The following is an 18,233-nucleotide window of genomic DNA, read 5'->3' as shown; positions in this document are numbered from 1 at the left end:
TAAGAAGCACATTCTTGGGATAATCACATAAAAAACTTGAATTCTTTCATTCGCCACTGCGCACATTACTTTGTTGATGAACAATTTTCTGGTGGCGGTACAGACGATGAAAAATAAGTGAATCAGCGAATTAGTTCCATGGAGATAATATTCAACTATTTTTTTTTACTGTCGTTTCGGGAATTTATCAATTTTATTCGACAGCATTGTGTCCGTCTTACATTCATACAGTTCTCTGATTGTGCAAAACTTTTAAGTTCGAACATTCAAAATCTCTCTCGTAGTAAATAATATAACAAAAGCGATAGACACCGACGCTGTGATTGCAAATTTATGTCTCCGAATAAAAATGTTTTATTCGTTGATTGCAATGGAGACGAAGCAAATTTTCTCAATATTCAATATTCTTGTTGTTTTTTAGTGTATCATTTTGATTGGGGAAAACAGTTGTTTTCAATGGAATAACTAAATGAACTTAATCAGTACAGAGATGCCGATCAAACGGATTCCAATCGAAAATTATTGTTAATTGAAAGACATTTGAAATCGAATTCTCTGTACATCCCACTCATCTTCGGTTTCTGGTAAATGAATCGTCTGAATTCTGATTCGACATAAAAATTCCGACGTTTTGTAATGATGTTCCGTCTGGTTCGTTAATTACAAGCGATAAATAACACGAAGTAACAAAAAAATATAACCTACGTTACAAAGATTTTAAGTGTCCATTGGCATTACATTCAAGGGATTTGGATAAAAGTGTTGTTGTCCTTGAAACAACCGTAATAAATTCAAATTTAATTTATGGCGCCGTATTTACTTATTTACTTGAATGAAGGCGTAAGGCTGCAAACAAAACTGCACTTGAATTCGGCAATTTCCGAGGCAAAATGATAACGCGTTCTCGCATTTGCTATATAAAATGCATGACGAAAAGTGGTCGTAAAAGAAACGTTCATGCATATTTTTATAAAACATTTGGCATGGCGAGAAGGAATGAGAGAGAAAAAAAAACATTCGCATCTTTCTCACTTCTTTTCAACAATGAAAAATGTTATTATATATCAAGGAATGTAACAATAGAATATTATCACCACGTTGTATTATCATAATAAAAATGAGAATTACGTACTAAACAGCGCATTTTATTTTTGTTACTTTCGCTCACTTTTTGCATTCATTCTTGTCGGGTTTCTTTTTTTTTTTGCTTCTTCATCTAGTAGTTGTTGAAGGTACTTGAAGAAGAAATGTTGTTAAAAAATTACACACATTTCCAGAAATGATATTCAGTTTTTGTGAGTATTTAAATTGCATTTACTATTTTCGATTGCGAATTTGGAGCTGAGCGATCTAACAGGCAGACGCTCGCAAAAACACAAACATACACACACACTCAGTATGAAAGTATATGTTCGGGTACAATGGCATCATGAAGGCGATTGCCTTCATAAATGTTTCAATATGAAAATTGTTTCTTTATGTTTATACTCTTGTTATTTTTCATTTTTCTTCTTTGAATGCAGCAATCGTAAAGATTGTTTTCACTAAGAACATCATAAAAAAACCGTCGTAGGCATGTAAAAAAACTTGCAAGAAAGGAAAACGGAATTCAAATAATCCTGATATTCAAAAGCAACGGAAACAACAGCACATCAATATTTCTTGCAAATTTAGCAATGTTTAATGGGATCGACGCTACACCAGCACCATCCATAGTAGTCATTCAACAGCACATGGACCCCAATTTTCAATTCGTTCGAATATAATCATCGTACTCCACACTTCTCCAGTCGTCTTTTTTTTCTTCGTTCATTTGTTAATGTGTGTCTGGAAAGTTTTAAGTGAATAGCCCGTTGAATTATTAACTATACATTCGGATTGTGATTCAAATCTTTAATTTATTCATGGCTTCAAGCTAGATCGAAAGAAAAAATCCGAAAATTCAGAAAGACTTGTAAAAATCATTGTAAAGAAAATTATTTAATTTTGCAAGCGAATGCATGCCAAAACATACAGTGAACAAATATAATACAGTGAATGTGTTTCTTTTGTTAAAGTTTTTCGCTGATATGAGCGCATTTGTTGTTTGTTTGTGAAACAAAAGAACGAATCTGTAAGAACGATATAGATTAACATTGAAAAAGTATAAAAAAAAGAATTTGCGAACAATTTTTTTTGAGAAAGATTAAGTGAAAATAATCAAAATGCAACATCATCCTGGTTCGGCGTGGTATATGCCGTGGGGTGTGCCATTACAAAAGATGGCATTAGCTGTTCCATTTCATCCAACAGTTGCAGCTGTTGGTTATCATCATCAGACACAACAGCCAGGAGTTCAAGTTGCCGCCGGCCCAACCACACAGCATCAACAGCAACAACACACACCGTCACATCATCAAACTTATCAAACTCATCAAATGCATCCAGCTACGGCAGCCCTACATCAACAGTTACAGGTAACACATACATATATTTACTTTGCTCAGTTTTTGTTTGCAGACAGTTTCTGTTTTCTAGTCCATTTTAGAAGACATTAGTTTGAAAATTATTGAAACGCATTTCATTTTTTTGTTCATAATTTCTTTTACATTCGAACAGCACCATCATCCGGCAGCCGCCGCAATGTTCACACCACTATCGTTGCGAACTTTTATAAGCCCGACACCGAATCACATGAACTTAGGTCAACAGGCTTTAACAAATGTTGGATCGTTAGTGGCGGCACAACATCAACAACCCCATCAACAAATGCCGCCAACACAACAGACCCAAGCCCAAACACGTCATCATCAAGCGACCAGCGGATTGCCACCAACCACAAACAATAATCACACATTGCAATCGCACTCAAATCAATCGCAATTAAATGCAATCAACTTGAATGTAGGATGCGTTCCGTTGCGACAACCATCGGTAAATAATCCAAACGGTGGCGCCATGATGATTCCAGTTCAAAAGGTACATTAATTTCACTTAACATCTTTCAATCGTTTTCAACAAACGTTGAATACAATTCAGTCGATTGAAATCCAGCACGTTGCCTGTAAATGCTGGAGACGCACGGAAAATTGTGACACTTTCTATAACATTTCTCTGTAAATCAATTCAACTTAACAATGACTAATTTTAATAGAGTATCACATTGAACTGCAACATGCATAAATATTATGTCATTTAATTCGATATGATAAATTGCCGCCATCGTTCGAACGCACAAATCAAATTGAATTATCCATAAGCATCAGCATATTTTGAAATGGAATTCATTCATGCCATGCTATGCTTCATAATAAACGAACAATTCTTATTCGACTTCAGAAAATTGTGTTTTCTTGTGAATTCTGCTCGTCGTGTTTGAAAATCATTTGTTTGAATTATTAAAAAATTTAAATCGCTGAGCCAGATGTCGCTCTCATCTCTCTCTCTCTCTAGCTCTCTCTCTCTCTCTCTCTCTTCAACCTCGACTCGCTGTCATTTAAAAGCAATGGTGACGCGACCACTGAATGGGGTATCGTAATCGACCGATCTAAGAATCGTAAATCAATTTTAGCAAATGATTGTGTGATGTGATGCCAGTTCAAAGTTCGTTGTTGTCCTTACTCCCTGAAGACACACCGAAACGAAGACAACGATTCTACTTTACGTTCGGCATCAATTTGTCCGATATGTTTTTTTGCACATAGAAAAACTCATGTAATATTGAATGTTTTCATTTCTTTTCAATTTTTATTTCTTCTGCTCTTTTTGTCGAAATCTTTATACAAAATTAGAAGTCCTACTACGTATGCAGCATCATTTTCGTTTTGTTCTCGTCTCATCGGTTTAAAAAGTGGCTGGTAACAAATTGAGCACTTTGCTCTCATTTCATTCTGCTTTGTCACTTGCATGACTCGTGCATTTTCGGAGCGAACTTTTTTCAAAAGAAAAAAAAAAGTTCATGCCGCACCACCACACGCCAAACCAAATAAAATCGAATGAAAATGTTCATAGAAAATCCAAAGAGAAATATGAAACATGAAGCGTATATATTAAGTTTCAACCGAAAAGCGAATGAGATAAAACCAAAAAAAAGAATGTGCTAACGATTTTTGTCTCTCGTTCCGAATTTCCCATATAAATAAAATTCAATACATATTCGGCATTATTGTTTTTGCGACTGTTGGTGCCATATTATGTATTTGTTGTTACGTTGAAAGCACAGAATCGGGAATTGATAGAAAAAACAAGCTGTGACAAAGGTCATTGATAGAGGTACATATAGCATCTCCACAGCTATTTTGCTTGCACACATAAAAGGTAGTGTATGCGCCGCATACTATGCGAAAAACAAAAGCAGCACATCACACAGCATACATAAACAAAAAAATAAACACAAACCCAACTGGGCTTAGTGTTTGAAGAATAAAAATAAATAAATTGAATGCTTACTATACTTTCTATTTCAACGATTTGTGGCCTGTTCCCATTTGATCCAAGCCTATAAAATCAATATTTCTTAGACGTTCCTCTTGCTTTTTGGATTGAGACACACATTTGGCGTGCCTTCCAATTGATTCAGCACATGCCAACAGTCATTTGATGCTTTGTTTCATTCTTCGCCGCTTCCAATGGTAATTTGCAACGAATCTCATTTAGTTAATTGTTTTCGAATAAGAGTATTTGCTTTGATATACACACTCGACTGGTTTAATGAATACTAAGTAATATACCATTCGATGCGAGAGTGATTTAGGCAAATGTTATTGCCAAAAATACCATACGATATATTGAAAGTCAATGTCAAATGGCTTTGATTCTTGCCGAATGTTTCTTGTCTGGAAAGTAAAAATCGAATCATTTTCATTTAATTGGTATATGGATTTTTGTGCCATGGATATAGGACACTGTACATTATATAGTCTCTGGACGACATTTTGGGTTTATGTTTGTACATTTTATGTCTTTATTGTCGGGTGTACATGTCGCGATCGTTCAGCAAAAAAAACAACCGCACTATATACATTCAATAGGCAATAAATTTGTTTGCTTTTTCCACTTGATCCATTGGGGGATGCTCAAACACATATATGCAAACCTACATTGAGCGAACACCATTTCGATTCGGTTACTTTGATTATTACCGGCTAACAAACAAACAAAACAAAGGAGAAATCTTTATCATGGCTATATAATATTTGGAAAGGTCTCTGTGGAAATCTACAAACCTTTTCGGTTTCCATCTTAAAGCATAAAAAATTAGATTTTGACTTTCTTTTAGCCATAATCTAAATTTACTTGACTTTTGATGCATACAATTTGATGAATCGATAAAATTGTTTGGCCTTTTGTTTTACATATACATATAAAATAGATGTAATCCAGCAAAGCGACATGAAAATATTTCCATGTGGTTCGATTTGCTTGTGTCTGAATCCATGTAAAAGCTTGTGTTGCTGTCTCTGAATATTTTCTATTACGTTGTTATTCAACAACCAAAAAACAAAAAATCTTTTCATCTTGTGTGCTGAATGCGTTGCAAATTAAATAACTGATCCCCACAACATAAAAGCAACACAAAATCAATTTAAGCTAGATTTCAAAATATATGCACATAAAATTATTGCTTTGTGCGCCGAACGTTATGTTCAATTCGATTGAATGAACGAGATGATATGACACAGTCATAAATAAGAAATTTGAGCTTTGGCCAAAAGATGAACAAGCACTTAAAATCCCGAGATAGAGATGTCTTGTTTGAGTTATAGCTCACTTCTCTTTCTCTCTCTCTCTTTTTCTCGCTCAATCTCAATCTCTCCCAGTGCATTGTATCTTATTCAAGAGAGCATCGATTTGTTGCATTTTGTCTGGATCACAGGATACTAATTAACTTAGCCGCTTGAATGGCTTGTCTGCTAACTTTTCATTAGCATGACACAAACCAAAAAAGAAATAATAAATAAAATCATGAGAAAGATGAAAAACACGAGTCTCGCTCTCATTCGAACAGAAGTGTGGATATGGAAACCCGTAAAATGGTAAGCTTACACATCTATACATATAACAGATTTATGGACTGATACAGCCTGGGTATTTTATAAGGCAAAAAGTTTTTGTGCAATATAAAGATAAAATTGGTTTTCAACACTGACCCATGTTAATTTATACATTCGGTCGGTTGACGTCGACTAAAGTCATTGTGTACGTTATTTTCAAATGTGTTGTTGTACTTGCAATGGACTCTTGGATTTTAATCAGTTGATCAAAATAGTTTGGAGTGTCCATCGGACAAACACAAGCACACATATTCATTCAACAACATTGTACAAACATTGGCACCCGACAGTGGAATGATTATTGTACGGGGTTTCTTGTGTTGAGTTCATTCTCAGCTTCTGCAGCATCGGTCTCTGTTTTAAGGGGCCATTAACGAGCTCGTATATCATAGCCATATCTTTCTTTGTCTCTTTGCGGTTGCATTTGATATAGTGTGGAAAGGCACATTGTGATACTTAAATTAAATATTGCCATTGTTTATCGGTTCATCTTGTTCTGTATTTTGGCGCCTTCAACGATAATAAATAAGGTGAATTAGAATAGATATACAGTGCTATAAACTTAAACCATTGGCCAAATCTAACCAAACGCCACCAATAAATATGTGACAAACATTACGAATTTTCATCTTGGTGGCAAAGGAAAATGATGATGATGACTGCGGACACTAGACGATGAAACAAAAAACAAAAAAAGGATTATATACATATAAAAACACATTATTTGGACACATCTGTTTTTATAACTGACACAAGAAATTGATGAGTTAGAGTGAAAGCCAGCATAATAAAACCGATTCGAACCGTTCTGAATTCACATCTCAATATTGATCGTATGCGCTTTATCTATAGTTTAATATTAGGTTCAAGTACACAATGTAGAGAGAGACTTTTAATTCCACACATGTTCGAATGATGAGCGTTCACTTTTTTTTTGCTGTTGTACTTTTATTGTGTAAAAGGAGCGAGGCACGAAAATGGATTTGCTCAAATCCATCAGACACTCGAGCACATTTGTTTTGCTGCCTTTGTTTGCATTTTGGCCGTTTTTTTTTCTTCGTTACTGACATTTCCATAGTTCTAGCCAGTGAAGCGATATGGCCCATTCATCGCTATATGTAAAATGAATGAACGTCTGTGTGTGTTTTCATATGGAATTCTTTGTAAAAAGTAGCAGCACCAACAATGAAGACGACAACGACGAACAAACAAGTAACGTGTACGCGCGTGTTGCTAGATTACATAAGCATAAAACGAAATGACTATAAAAATAGCACCATAATGATAGAATTCACAAAGAATAGCACCATAGAATTCACGTCAATACATCAAAATGCGAAATGTATACGATGACGACGACTACGGCGACGACGACTACGGCGACGACGATGAAAAACAAAATAGACAAACCTTTTGTTGTTCCAGCTTCTTCTCGGCTTACGCATCAGCATTTGGATCGCTTAAAGGATATGCATATATACACTTTACATCGTGCATACGACACTCACATCGATACTTACACTGTATGTTGTCATGAGTACCAAAGCAGACACAAAGAAGAGACGAACAAAAATTGTTATGGAAAATTGAAAATAATGATGAAAAAGAATGCACCAAGCCCAAAGAGAGAAAGAGAAACGATGAATATATATATATATATAGATTTAAGCATTGTGAAAAAGATTTACGCCTTGCACAACGACACGTAAATAAGATATATAATTGGTACGATGTTTATGAATGGATACCAGTGTTCAAATTCAAAGTGAGCGATTTCAATGTAAAATCTTATCGCTACATAATCCATGTCGAAATCTCATAGTTTTCCAATTATAAAGGATGAAAATAAGTTCGTTGCATACAAGTGTACACTGGGTGCATGCTGGCTTTGTAAATATGTAAAAGATCAGCACTGAATAATAAACACAATAAGAAAGGGTTTTAAAATTCAATTCACTTCCATATTTTCGGTGCATTTACTTAACTGTAAAAGCCACACTTCCTTCCTATATTCAATTTAGTCAATGTTGCTGAGCTGCCTGGTACCAGTACACACACATGTTTACTTTTCGTTTTTTCTATTCCCGCTCTGCCTTGAAAACGTTTTCATGTGGTATATTATAAGCGCATAAGACAGATTGCGAATTTTCATATTAATATTTCATTAACGATGATTCACGAAACAACAGTAAATGGTTGCGGCTTTCAATGCGGGTGGATATAATGGTATCTAATCGCATTTTCACAACTTTACCGAAAAGCGGTTTTAATACAACAAATTTTCGGTATCTTACCACCGCTTCAAAGGCCCACCGAGAGACCAAAGCAGATTGATGTCAAATAAATCATAAAGTATATGCACCAAAAATGCCAGTGAATTGCAGAATTCCACCGTACTTTATGGAGGTTAACGGCAAAAACGTGTTAGCGATTCAGCTTTTATTCATTATCATCGCAACGAGAAGCATTTCTTTGTAATAGCGCCATTGTTCATCATACTTTTGATCGCTGTAGTATTTTAATCCACGTGCATGCTCATTTCAATATTTGTTCCAGCAGTGTTATTAACCGAAACGTGTGGAACGGGAGCGGGGCAGCAGTAGAGCGCGCACATTCAACGCCTTAATATACATTATTTGTACAGTATTACATATATTGTTTTGTCGTGTTTAACGTTCATGTGGATTGGTCATATAGCCAAATGAGAATGAATGCTCATAAAGAATTAAGAATATTACATACCAAAATGTTTTTGCGTAAAAACGAACTTCTTTCACGCTTAAATTGAATGCCGAAATACAGCATCGACACGCATAAAAATTTATCGATTCGGTTCATTTAGAATTGAGATCATTTCGTGGAATATTTATAGTGCATATAGTTTTTGTTGTGTTGTATGTGCATTATGACGACGCGAAAACAATAAAAAAAATTAACCCAAAAATTCGCATCGTAAACAGAAATTTTGAAAATATACCAAGAAATTACAAAACGGGCTGATAGTTGCCAATTTGCAAATGTTATGATCTAATGAATGCCAATTTTGACGTATAAGTGTATGTGCGTGGCTATAAATTCATCTGATCGCATTACTGCCGCGGAATTGTTCATATCGTTAAAAATGTTTAATTGCACAGCAACAAGTCGAAAAAACGGAACCATTTCGTTCTAACTTCTTTCCCTTTTTTTCGCAAAGAGAAAAAAATTACCTATAATTTTTAACGAGACAAGAAATTATTCGCAAAATTTATGTGAAAGTGCCCATAAAATCCTTTTGTTGGACGGTAGTTGATAATCGTATGGCTGAAAACAATCCGATGCATTTGAAATGCCAACATAATTCTAAGAAGCTCGGTCTTTTTCATACTTTTTTTGTTGTTGTTGTGATATGACGCAATGCAAAAGATTTAAAAATAAATAGGCGGAAAACAATTAAGAAGTGTTCATGTACACAACATAAAGCAACAACTCTTTTTAAAGAATTTACAAAAAAAACGACTCTCTTTCTTTTAATTCAAACATTATCCGTATAAATGCTTTCTTTGTACAGCTCACGTTGCCGACCAGATTAACGAATATTTAATTATCATTCCTTACTGAGTTTACAAAAAGCATGAATTTGCACTTGAAAATTGGGCGAAAAACGTTGAACGTTGCGCAAAACAATCGTTGTCATTTTTCTAAAAAGAATGGAATGCCTTTGAGTTTGTCTCGTCTTTTTTGTCAAATAAATTCCACAGACAGACAATAAAAATAGAGTTTGAGCTATCAAAGAAAAAGAAAATATGCACGTTGACGTTGCAATTCACGAATAAATCACTCCAGTCAGCTCATACACGCACAAATTTTAAGTCTCAAAAGAGCGATATTTTTTTTCGGCTTTCAGCTGTATGTTTTTGTAGGAGCCGTTTTTAATTTAATTCGTCGTAGTCCCGCTGCAGTATACGAAAAAGTTTTGTGGAAGAATTTAGACATCAAAAAGGTCAAAACCAATATAATTACTGCCATTTCATCTAGCTAACTTCAGGCTTTTTCCTTTTTTTCCAAAAAAACACATCGTTGATTGCATTTTCCTTCAATCGCCCCTGAAGCGATCCGCTACACGAAGGCATTCGTATCGATGTGCTTTGCATTTTTTCGGCGAAATGCTGGAATTTCGAACGATAATAAAGACAAATACTCATTCGCACTAAACAACACGATGTCAAATAAATTGCACAAATTATTGAATCGGCGGCGATAAATTCAGCGCTTAGTTTTATCGTCGCTTTATGTTCGTTTTAATCTTGAACATGCATTGTATGGAGACCGGTCACGAAAGCATAAAAAAAAGAGAATTAAAGCAGACAGACACGAGAAAGAGGAGAGAGACTTGCTTTTAAAAACAACAACCACGAGTTATGGACGTTTTTTATTAGCTAAACGATCACCAAATTATAATGTATAGATGGAACGATTTCCGAAAATGTGTGCATAATTAAGAACTTTTGTTGATACTTTTAGACAACAACAAATCGATTTTTGGCTATTGATCGAAAAAAGAATAATACTACGTAATACGATGAAGTAATACTTTGTTTGTCCGAAATTCAATTAAAACACAGACAATATTGTGACATTTGAGAGGCGAAAATATTCACTTTGTTATCACAAAGACATTCAATTCAGTTTTTTTTATAACATTTCGTTCATTTTTTTTGGGTTCCAATGATGTGAGTAGAGCATGTGTTTTGACATCTATTTCCGAGTAATACGTTGGCTGGCAGACACTGGCCATTATATGCATGATTGTGTGTGTGTGCGTGACGGTATATTGTTCGTTGTCGTCGTAAAAGGTTGATGTGCTCGGCTCCGCAGCAATACTTTTTGCATTTAATATGATTCATAGACATAGCGTGGATAGAGTAAACGAGTATGAGTTTGGAAACTCAACGATTATGGTTTCGCTCCGCTAGTGCCAATAACCTAATGAATTTGAACAATAGCATTCATATCGCTATCGCGTCATTCATTCGTTCGCTTTTTTCGTGTTTGTGCTCTTTCTCATTGTATATGCTGGTTTTTCGGCACTATCTTTTGATTGTGCTTCACTGACTTTGTGAGTAACAGCAAAGACAATGCATCACAAGTAAAAAGTGAATCTGAAACGAAACGAAACGTAAACAAAAACAAAACGAAAAAGGATGTATCATTTGGCTTTGGCGTGCATATTTAATTTATGTCAGTGTTGTTTTTAGTTTTATTGTGCGGCCAACGGCTTTTGATTGTCTTGCATTGTATATGCTTTAAATTCGTCATCGACATTATTATCATTGTCACCCCTTTTTTTTTCTCGCTGTGCGCTTGACATTTATTGCGAACTTGTTCATTTTCAACGACAATATCGATTACGAACACTTCCCGAGAGAAGATACCGAATAGAAAGAGACAGAATTTTCACTGTATCGGATATGACTGATGCACATTGTGTTCGTCGGAGCGAGAAAAAAAAGTATCCGGCACACGAAAACCGCCTTTTTCTTTCTTTTTTATCGTTCGTGTCAAGATGTAAACAAAACACCGACTTTTGAAACCGGCAATTTTTGTTTGGCCAATGCGCACTATCGACATGCGTGAACAAATTCATTGTTTTCTCTTTCTCTCTTCGTTTTGTAACGTCGATGATGATGCACACGGCAACGCACACTAATATATACCTTGTTTTTATGGCATTCAACGTGTGCAGTCGCTTAGAATCTATAAATGCTTGTGTATAGAAAAACGCATAAAATTGACCACAGAATCTAATTGAAAAAAGTGGCAGTTATGCAGGCAGATTTTCAAATGACTACGTGCGTTTTTAATTGAACATTTTAATTTTTGCTCGTCTTTTGATTTCGATCTTCGCACTAAGCAATGAGCAAGCGAAACGAACAGGTTTAAAGTTCATATAATCGTATACTTGTTAGCAACGAGAAGAGAAACCAGTTGTAGTCGTGACTTACAGTAACACAATTTTCTGTTGTTGTTGCTGTTGTGCTACAATTCCGATTGAATTCACCTCGAAACTATAATCAACAATCATGTTTTCAGCTGCCAATGACTTTATCCTTGCAGAGAAAAAAAAATGTGAATCAAAGTACAAATCTATCTGAAGACGATCACTTTAAATTGGATTTCCAATGTTTGCTTTAGTTGCACGATTGGTTTTTTTTTTTTTGAAATTCTGCAGTGATGATACGAGAGATCCAAAACAATCAACATAATTCGGTGTAATGATATTATTAACGTCAGAAACATTTTTCATCACTGCATATATTCGCTTTTGAATCATCGTCTATATCAATGATCTGTATCATACAATGTGCAGATATCGTATATTTCTTTTTCGTTCTTTCTCTTTGCCTCTGCTCAATCGATATTGAGCCAATTTATCATGCGCGCGAGAGATTTTATTTATCATTTTCTCATCGCGGTGAAGATGCTTATCTCGCTTGCTTTTCATTGGAATGTTTTGATGCTGAGAAACAGACAAAAACAATGCCAACTCCTATCGACACACATACTCCTTTACCTAGTTTTGTTGTGGTTCGTTCGCTTAATGGCACTTGACTCAACCCGAACCCGACCCAAAGCTCAATCAATGTATACATCTGCGAACAAACTAAATAGTTTCTGTGATGCACTTCTTCACTTCACTTCTCTCGTCTACATAATTAAATAAAGACAAAGAACACTCGTCGTCGTTGTCGAATCGATCAAAGCAAGTGCAAGTTACGATGAGTTGTCGAGTGGATTTTATGGCCTACAAAGAATCGATTACATGATTTTGAATTATAATTTAAAAGCAATTTTGTGCCGATAAACAGTGAGAGAGATAGAGAGAGAGAGAGAGAGAGAGAGAGAGATAGGTGAAGAATGAAAGATCGTATCGCAGACATTTTAGATGGTTTGCTATCACTTTCATAATATTGGCCGACATCGTAAATAAGGTTCTTGTTCAAATTCAAAATCTTATTCGTGGCAACACACGGGCTAGCACACGGGTAATAAACGTTGAAGCTCAAACGGAAAAATTTACTTAATTGGCAGACTAAGCACCGCCGCAAAGCATTCACGCGGCGAATCAGACACAACTGCCGGGCAAATAATAACAACCGAAGCGAAGCGCAAATGCACATCGAAATTGGAAGAAGAAAAAACAACAACAAAAAAATCAATCGTCGATAATATTGAATATTTCAAACATTTGCATTGTGAGCGGTTTCACTGAGTGTTCTACTGAACTACAGACACTGACTTCACTCCAAACCGACAACGACGACCCATAAATCTCTCTTCCCTATCACAATAGGAATCCAGACAAATATATACTAGAACGAAGAAATCACGAAATGACTATTTTCACATAAATTACTAAAATTTCGCTTACAAACCATAAACGTGAAACGTTTGGTTCGGTGTGTCTGGTCTCAAATGGACAGGTTAAAGAGACAGACATGAATTTAAACGAAACAAAACACGAACAAAAAATCAGACAACATGAAATAAAAGATTGCAATTCGGTCAATCTAATAAAACTGCGCCATTTTCATGCTCATATTTCATATCGAGTAAATATTTCATTTGTTTTGCTGAAAAATGGTGGTGTTCTCTTTCAATTTTTTTTTTGTTAACGATAACTAGACGTTATATAGATGACTCATGTTGAAAAAGACGCCAAACGTCTTTTTTTTTCACCAAGTTAAGGCATAATGCAGCTTATATGGCCATATCGCATTTTGTTTGCTGATAAAAAGTGTTGACACAGCAGCCGACGCAACGTTTGCCCCATCGTTCAAGAGATGCAAACAACAAATAAGTATGATGTATGTTCTTTAAGTTTTAGCACTTGTTTCACAAACACGATTCAATTTTGCTCTTTTTCTCTTTGGCCGTTGCAATTCACGCAGGAAACGCATGCAATGCAAAAGACACTTTTTGCATTCATGTCTTTCTTTCTTCTATACATACAGAAATATTTCTTCAAGTTCTCGTTTTCGCTAAATAATAAGTATATTCAAAGAAGATGGCAAATGAAACTGAAAACGAAAACGAAAAAAAAACGAACTATTCTACATTATATGCACTCAGTAAGATTGATGTGGTTTTAATGGCGTTTGAAGAAAATGAGCATATCGAAGTGTAGCGCCGACCGAAAAGAATTTCAATATGCAGTCTACTGCAAAAAATGATCCATAAAATAGATACTGCTGTCAATTGGGTAAAAGAAAAACTCATCATCTGGTGCCGATACCATGCAAATATATGCATACTCTTTAAATGCTCATTGCAAAATTATTGTTTGGCTGTGTGTGTGTGTGTGTGTGTGTGATGATAATAATGCACATAATTACAGTTACTACACTAAAGGGAAAAAATGTCATCGTATTTGTCACTGTAAATTAGGCCTTCGAGCCATTTTTCTCTCTCTCTCTCTCTCTCAAGCCGGTGCAATTATCACACAGCATGAGCAAAAATCGCTTCAAAAAGTTCCTTCTTCACCATAAAAAGTTTATCGTCGGAAATTAAGACGAAAGCATTTTTGCACGTAGTACGTTTTTTTTTTCGTGGAAACAAAGTATTGACACACGCAAAAAATGGAAGACGAAGAGCCAAAATGTTTGCCCTTTTCACCATTTCAATGACATTTTCATGGGCTGTGTGAAAAAGAGTGAGAGAGAGAGAGAGAGAGAGCGAAAGATAGAGAATAACATCATCAAAAAAACGTGCCTCGTTCAACGGTTGTAATATGGCTGCTTTTTTTGGGAATTGTGAAAAAGGACATATGGAATTTTGTTCGCCAACTAAACAGTCGAGAAAAGTGTATGTGAGTGCATATATTCACAGCAAAAACAACGAACAACACCTTGTCCACTTTAGATGTAACATTTTTTCACGACTTTTTATGAACGTTCTCATATTATGCGCAATTTGTTAATGCTCTCACAACGACGAAAAACAAACGCAGGCGTCTTCGTTGCAAACAAACAAACGAACAGAAGAAAAAACTATTTTCTTGACATTCGCATAAAATGTGCATTCAATATATTTGTTTTTTTTTCTTCTTTTCTTTGTCAAGTCTAGTTTGTTTAACGAAAGAGAAAATACGACACGAAAGAATGAAAAAAAACCTGAAATCTACGTGAATGGCAAAAATATTCAAATCAAATAAATAATTGTGGCGTTTTTTTTATATTCAATTTCCATCTTCGGTAATTGTATCTCCATTGGCGCTAGTGCCTCGAGGTCCGCGACACAGAAAAAAAAAATCATCGCTTATGCTGTTCCATAATATGCACGACACAAACTCAAAATGTTAATTGCGACAGTTGCAATAGACAAAAATGTTGAAATCATTCGTTTTGAAATGTCACAGCACAGTGCAAATCCGATGCTCAAGTGCATTTACAATCACTTCACTAAATGGGCAATTTATTCCACTGTCTTCATCTTCTCTCTCTCTCTCTCTCTCTCTCTTTCACTCGAACAACATACTTTATTCTTGCTTCATCATCGTTCCTGATTTCATGCGAAAAAAAATATCTATTGACTCGAATACGGATTTTTCGCCAATTCCAATGACAATTTTTTTTTCTATCGTTCTGCTACAAGATTCTTACATTTATTCAAATTCATCGATATACAGTCATAAATGCAATTTAACTAGTAACTGTTGCGGATTATCATGAAGCATACTCGGCAATCGAGAAACGATTCTAATTAAAAAAACGTGATAAACATGTCAAACGGGCAATACAAGCAAGTGTATATACGATATTTTTTTGTCGTTAGCTGTACGTTGTCGTCATTCGTTTGCTCATCACTTTAATTGAATCTACCGTCGCATGTGTTAGTTGAGAGAGAGAGAGCATTAGTGATAAGATGTCTACCGCACAGTATAATCGCACAAAAAGCCGGATTTATTGATTGACGGTAAATACTGAAATCGAGTGTAGTCTATCTCTTTCTCTCTCTATCTCTTGATCCCTGCATATATATGTGTCGAGTGCGCGCATTTTAGATGCCAGAAACGTTCATTCAATCAATAAAAAAAGACTACATTTTAAACATGCCATTCCACTTGTATATATAATCCTTACAATGCTAGGCAGTGCCATCACATTAAATGATACACGTTTCTCGATATTGCAATGCGGAGAGGAGAAATAATCAATTTACAACTAAAATCAAGGCAGACATCACATCGATCAATTGAAATTGTACGGTGTGTGTCGAAAGGGCGATTGCTTACAAATTCGTGTGCTCAAGTCAAAAATTAGCATTTAGCTCATGAATGAACTGTGAACACACAACGACAATGTACACTTTTTTGCTATTTCTAGATTGCACTGTTAAGAAAACAAATCATTTCATTTCATTATGAAACCGATTACTTGGTATTTCAACGACAAAAAAAGAGACCTGTCATTGCATAAGCGCATCTGGCGGATAGAATTCATAAAATAGAAGATTTGATTAATATTTTTTTTTTATCTAGAAAACATGAGTTCATGTCGTGTCGTGTCCATTCAGCTCATGGTATGGGCAAGAGTCAAGGTTTTAACGTTCAAATTAAATAGGAATTGGAGTCTATTTTTAGCTCATTACGCCATTTTGAATGCACGGATAAATGTTCAAGATCAACTAGAGTGTGCATATTGTTATTTTTGTGCATTTGCAAAGGTGGTTGCGTCCGTTGTAATTGTCTCTTTATCTCTTGTCATAGCTGCTTTTTTTCGCATACTTATGCTCATCATGCAAATGATATCTACTATTCAGGTCGACACAATTTTCAATAATCGCTTACAATTACTCATGATTAAAATTGAATACACTGCACACTGCAAACACACATCACTTACATCCGCACATTAATTAATCATTCAAGGAATTTTACGCTTGATTCGATCGATCTGATGAATAAATAGTGATGATCTCGTGCATGTATGCATGTGTGCATCTAATCGAATCATCTATTGCAATATCATTCGACAGCAATGAAACCGGAATTCTCATCGTGCAAATGCTTTCAATTTTTCATCCAACATGGGTATAGATTTGTGGAAATTTTTCATATGCACGAGCGAAATGCAAAAAAAAAACAACCAACAACAGCAAATGAAGTGCACAGGGAATGAATAGAATGAAGAAAGCTGTTGACTATGAACTGGGGCACATCTTCAAGCAAATACCGACAAACAATTCCGTGAAAACATGAGAAATTGGATTGATGAAAAATAATTGCTTCAAAATATCAAAATTGATGATGCATTTTCTTTTTCGGCAAATATATATATATTGCTTTCAGCGCAACAGCAAAAAATGCACTTTGTTCATCGTATGTACAGAATGAAAAGCATTTCTTCAAGTTTTAGATTAATTCAGCCATTTTTCTCCGCTATTGAGTATGTTGCTCAATTTATCAAGTTGAAAGTGGCAACAGAGAATGCATAAGGATTTGCGAGAAGTGAACGAGAGAGAAAGAGAGAGAGAGAGAGAGCGAAGCGCCCCAAAGAATAAGGTTAAAAATTTCTCGCATTGAAAATAATATCTTAAGAACGTCAAAAGCATTATGCTGCTACTTTTTTAAGAAGACGATGAAAAAAAAGAAACTTTAGTGGGCGGCGAAAATTAACGCGCCAGCTGAAGAACTTCGGATTCGGTTGTACTCTACACATATTTTCTAAATTGCTATGCAAAAATTGAATGAAGGGTAAAAATGTGAAAATCACATAATTTAACAAACAACAGCTGGCTAACGAACCTTTGAAATGTGCAAGAATTTTAAAATCTTGACAACTTAAAGAACGCTAAATTATAGAATGCATTCAATTTCCGTCATTTATTAATGCCCAAACGCTATATCTTCTTTTTTTTCACGTCTTTCCTTAATACATGGATGATATTAGTGTATTCCGTACCGTATATGGTTGTGAAATATCTGCATTGTTTCCCTAGCAATTTCCTCTCTTGAACTAGTGGCGGCCGGATAAAAAGATAGAAAGAGACCAGTTGAGAGAAAGAGGGAAAAAAGAATCTGGAGTGACATGGAGAAATGCAGCGAAATTGAAATTGCATTGAATAAAAGCAAGACTATGTATATATACCGAATAAACCTTCGGTGTGCTTTCCGTCTCTCTCTCTCTCTCTCTCTCTCTCTCTCTCTCTCTCTCTCTCTCT

The 18,233-nt window shown here is 35.3% G+C and overlaps 1 protein-coding gene across 2 annotated transcripts in view; it reads left to right on the top strand.

Annotated features, from left to right (window-relative positions):
* Positions 1 to 18,233, top strand: part of LOC116337254 (RNA pseudouridylate synthase domain-containing protein 2-like) — a 212,483-nt gene that overhangs the window by 82,493 nt on the left and 111,757 nt on the right. The window contains exons 2-3 of one of the 2 annotated variants that reach the window (XM_031761665.1): positions 1,524 to 2,456; positions 2,599 to 2,958. The exons of the other annotated variant lie outside the window; for it this stretch is intronic. Coding sequence (XP_031617525.1) covers positions 2,205 to 2,456; positions 2,599 to 2,958 — 612 coding nt within the window. The 5' untranslated portion in view covers positions 1,524 to 2,204. The remainder of the gene's footprint in view (positions 1 to 1,523; positions 2,457 to 2,598; positions 2,959 to 18,233) is intronic. 2 annotated transcript variants of the gene reach the window in all.

This window comes from Contarinia nasturtii, unplaced genomic scaffold (genome assembly GCF_009176525.2).
Source record: "Contarinia nasturtii isolate CC-2019 unplaced genomic scaffold, AAFC_CNas_1.1 Cnas_scaffold_220, whole genome shotgun sequence".
In the NCBI taxonomy this organism is placed as follows: domain Eukaryota; kingdom Metazoa; phylum Arthropoda; class Insecta; order Diptera; family Cecidomyiidae; genus Contarinia; species Contarinia nasturtii.
The sequence above is the reverse complement of the archived record's forward strand: the minus strand, read 5'-3'. Positions and strand labels throughout refer to the sequence as shown.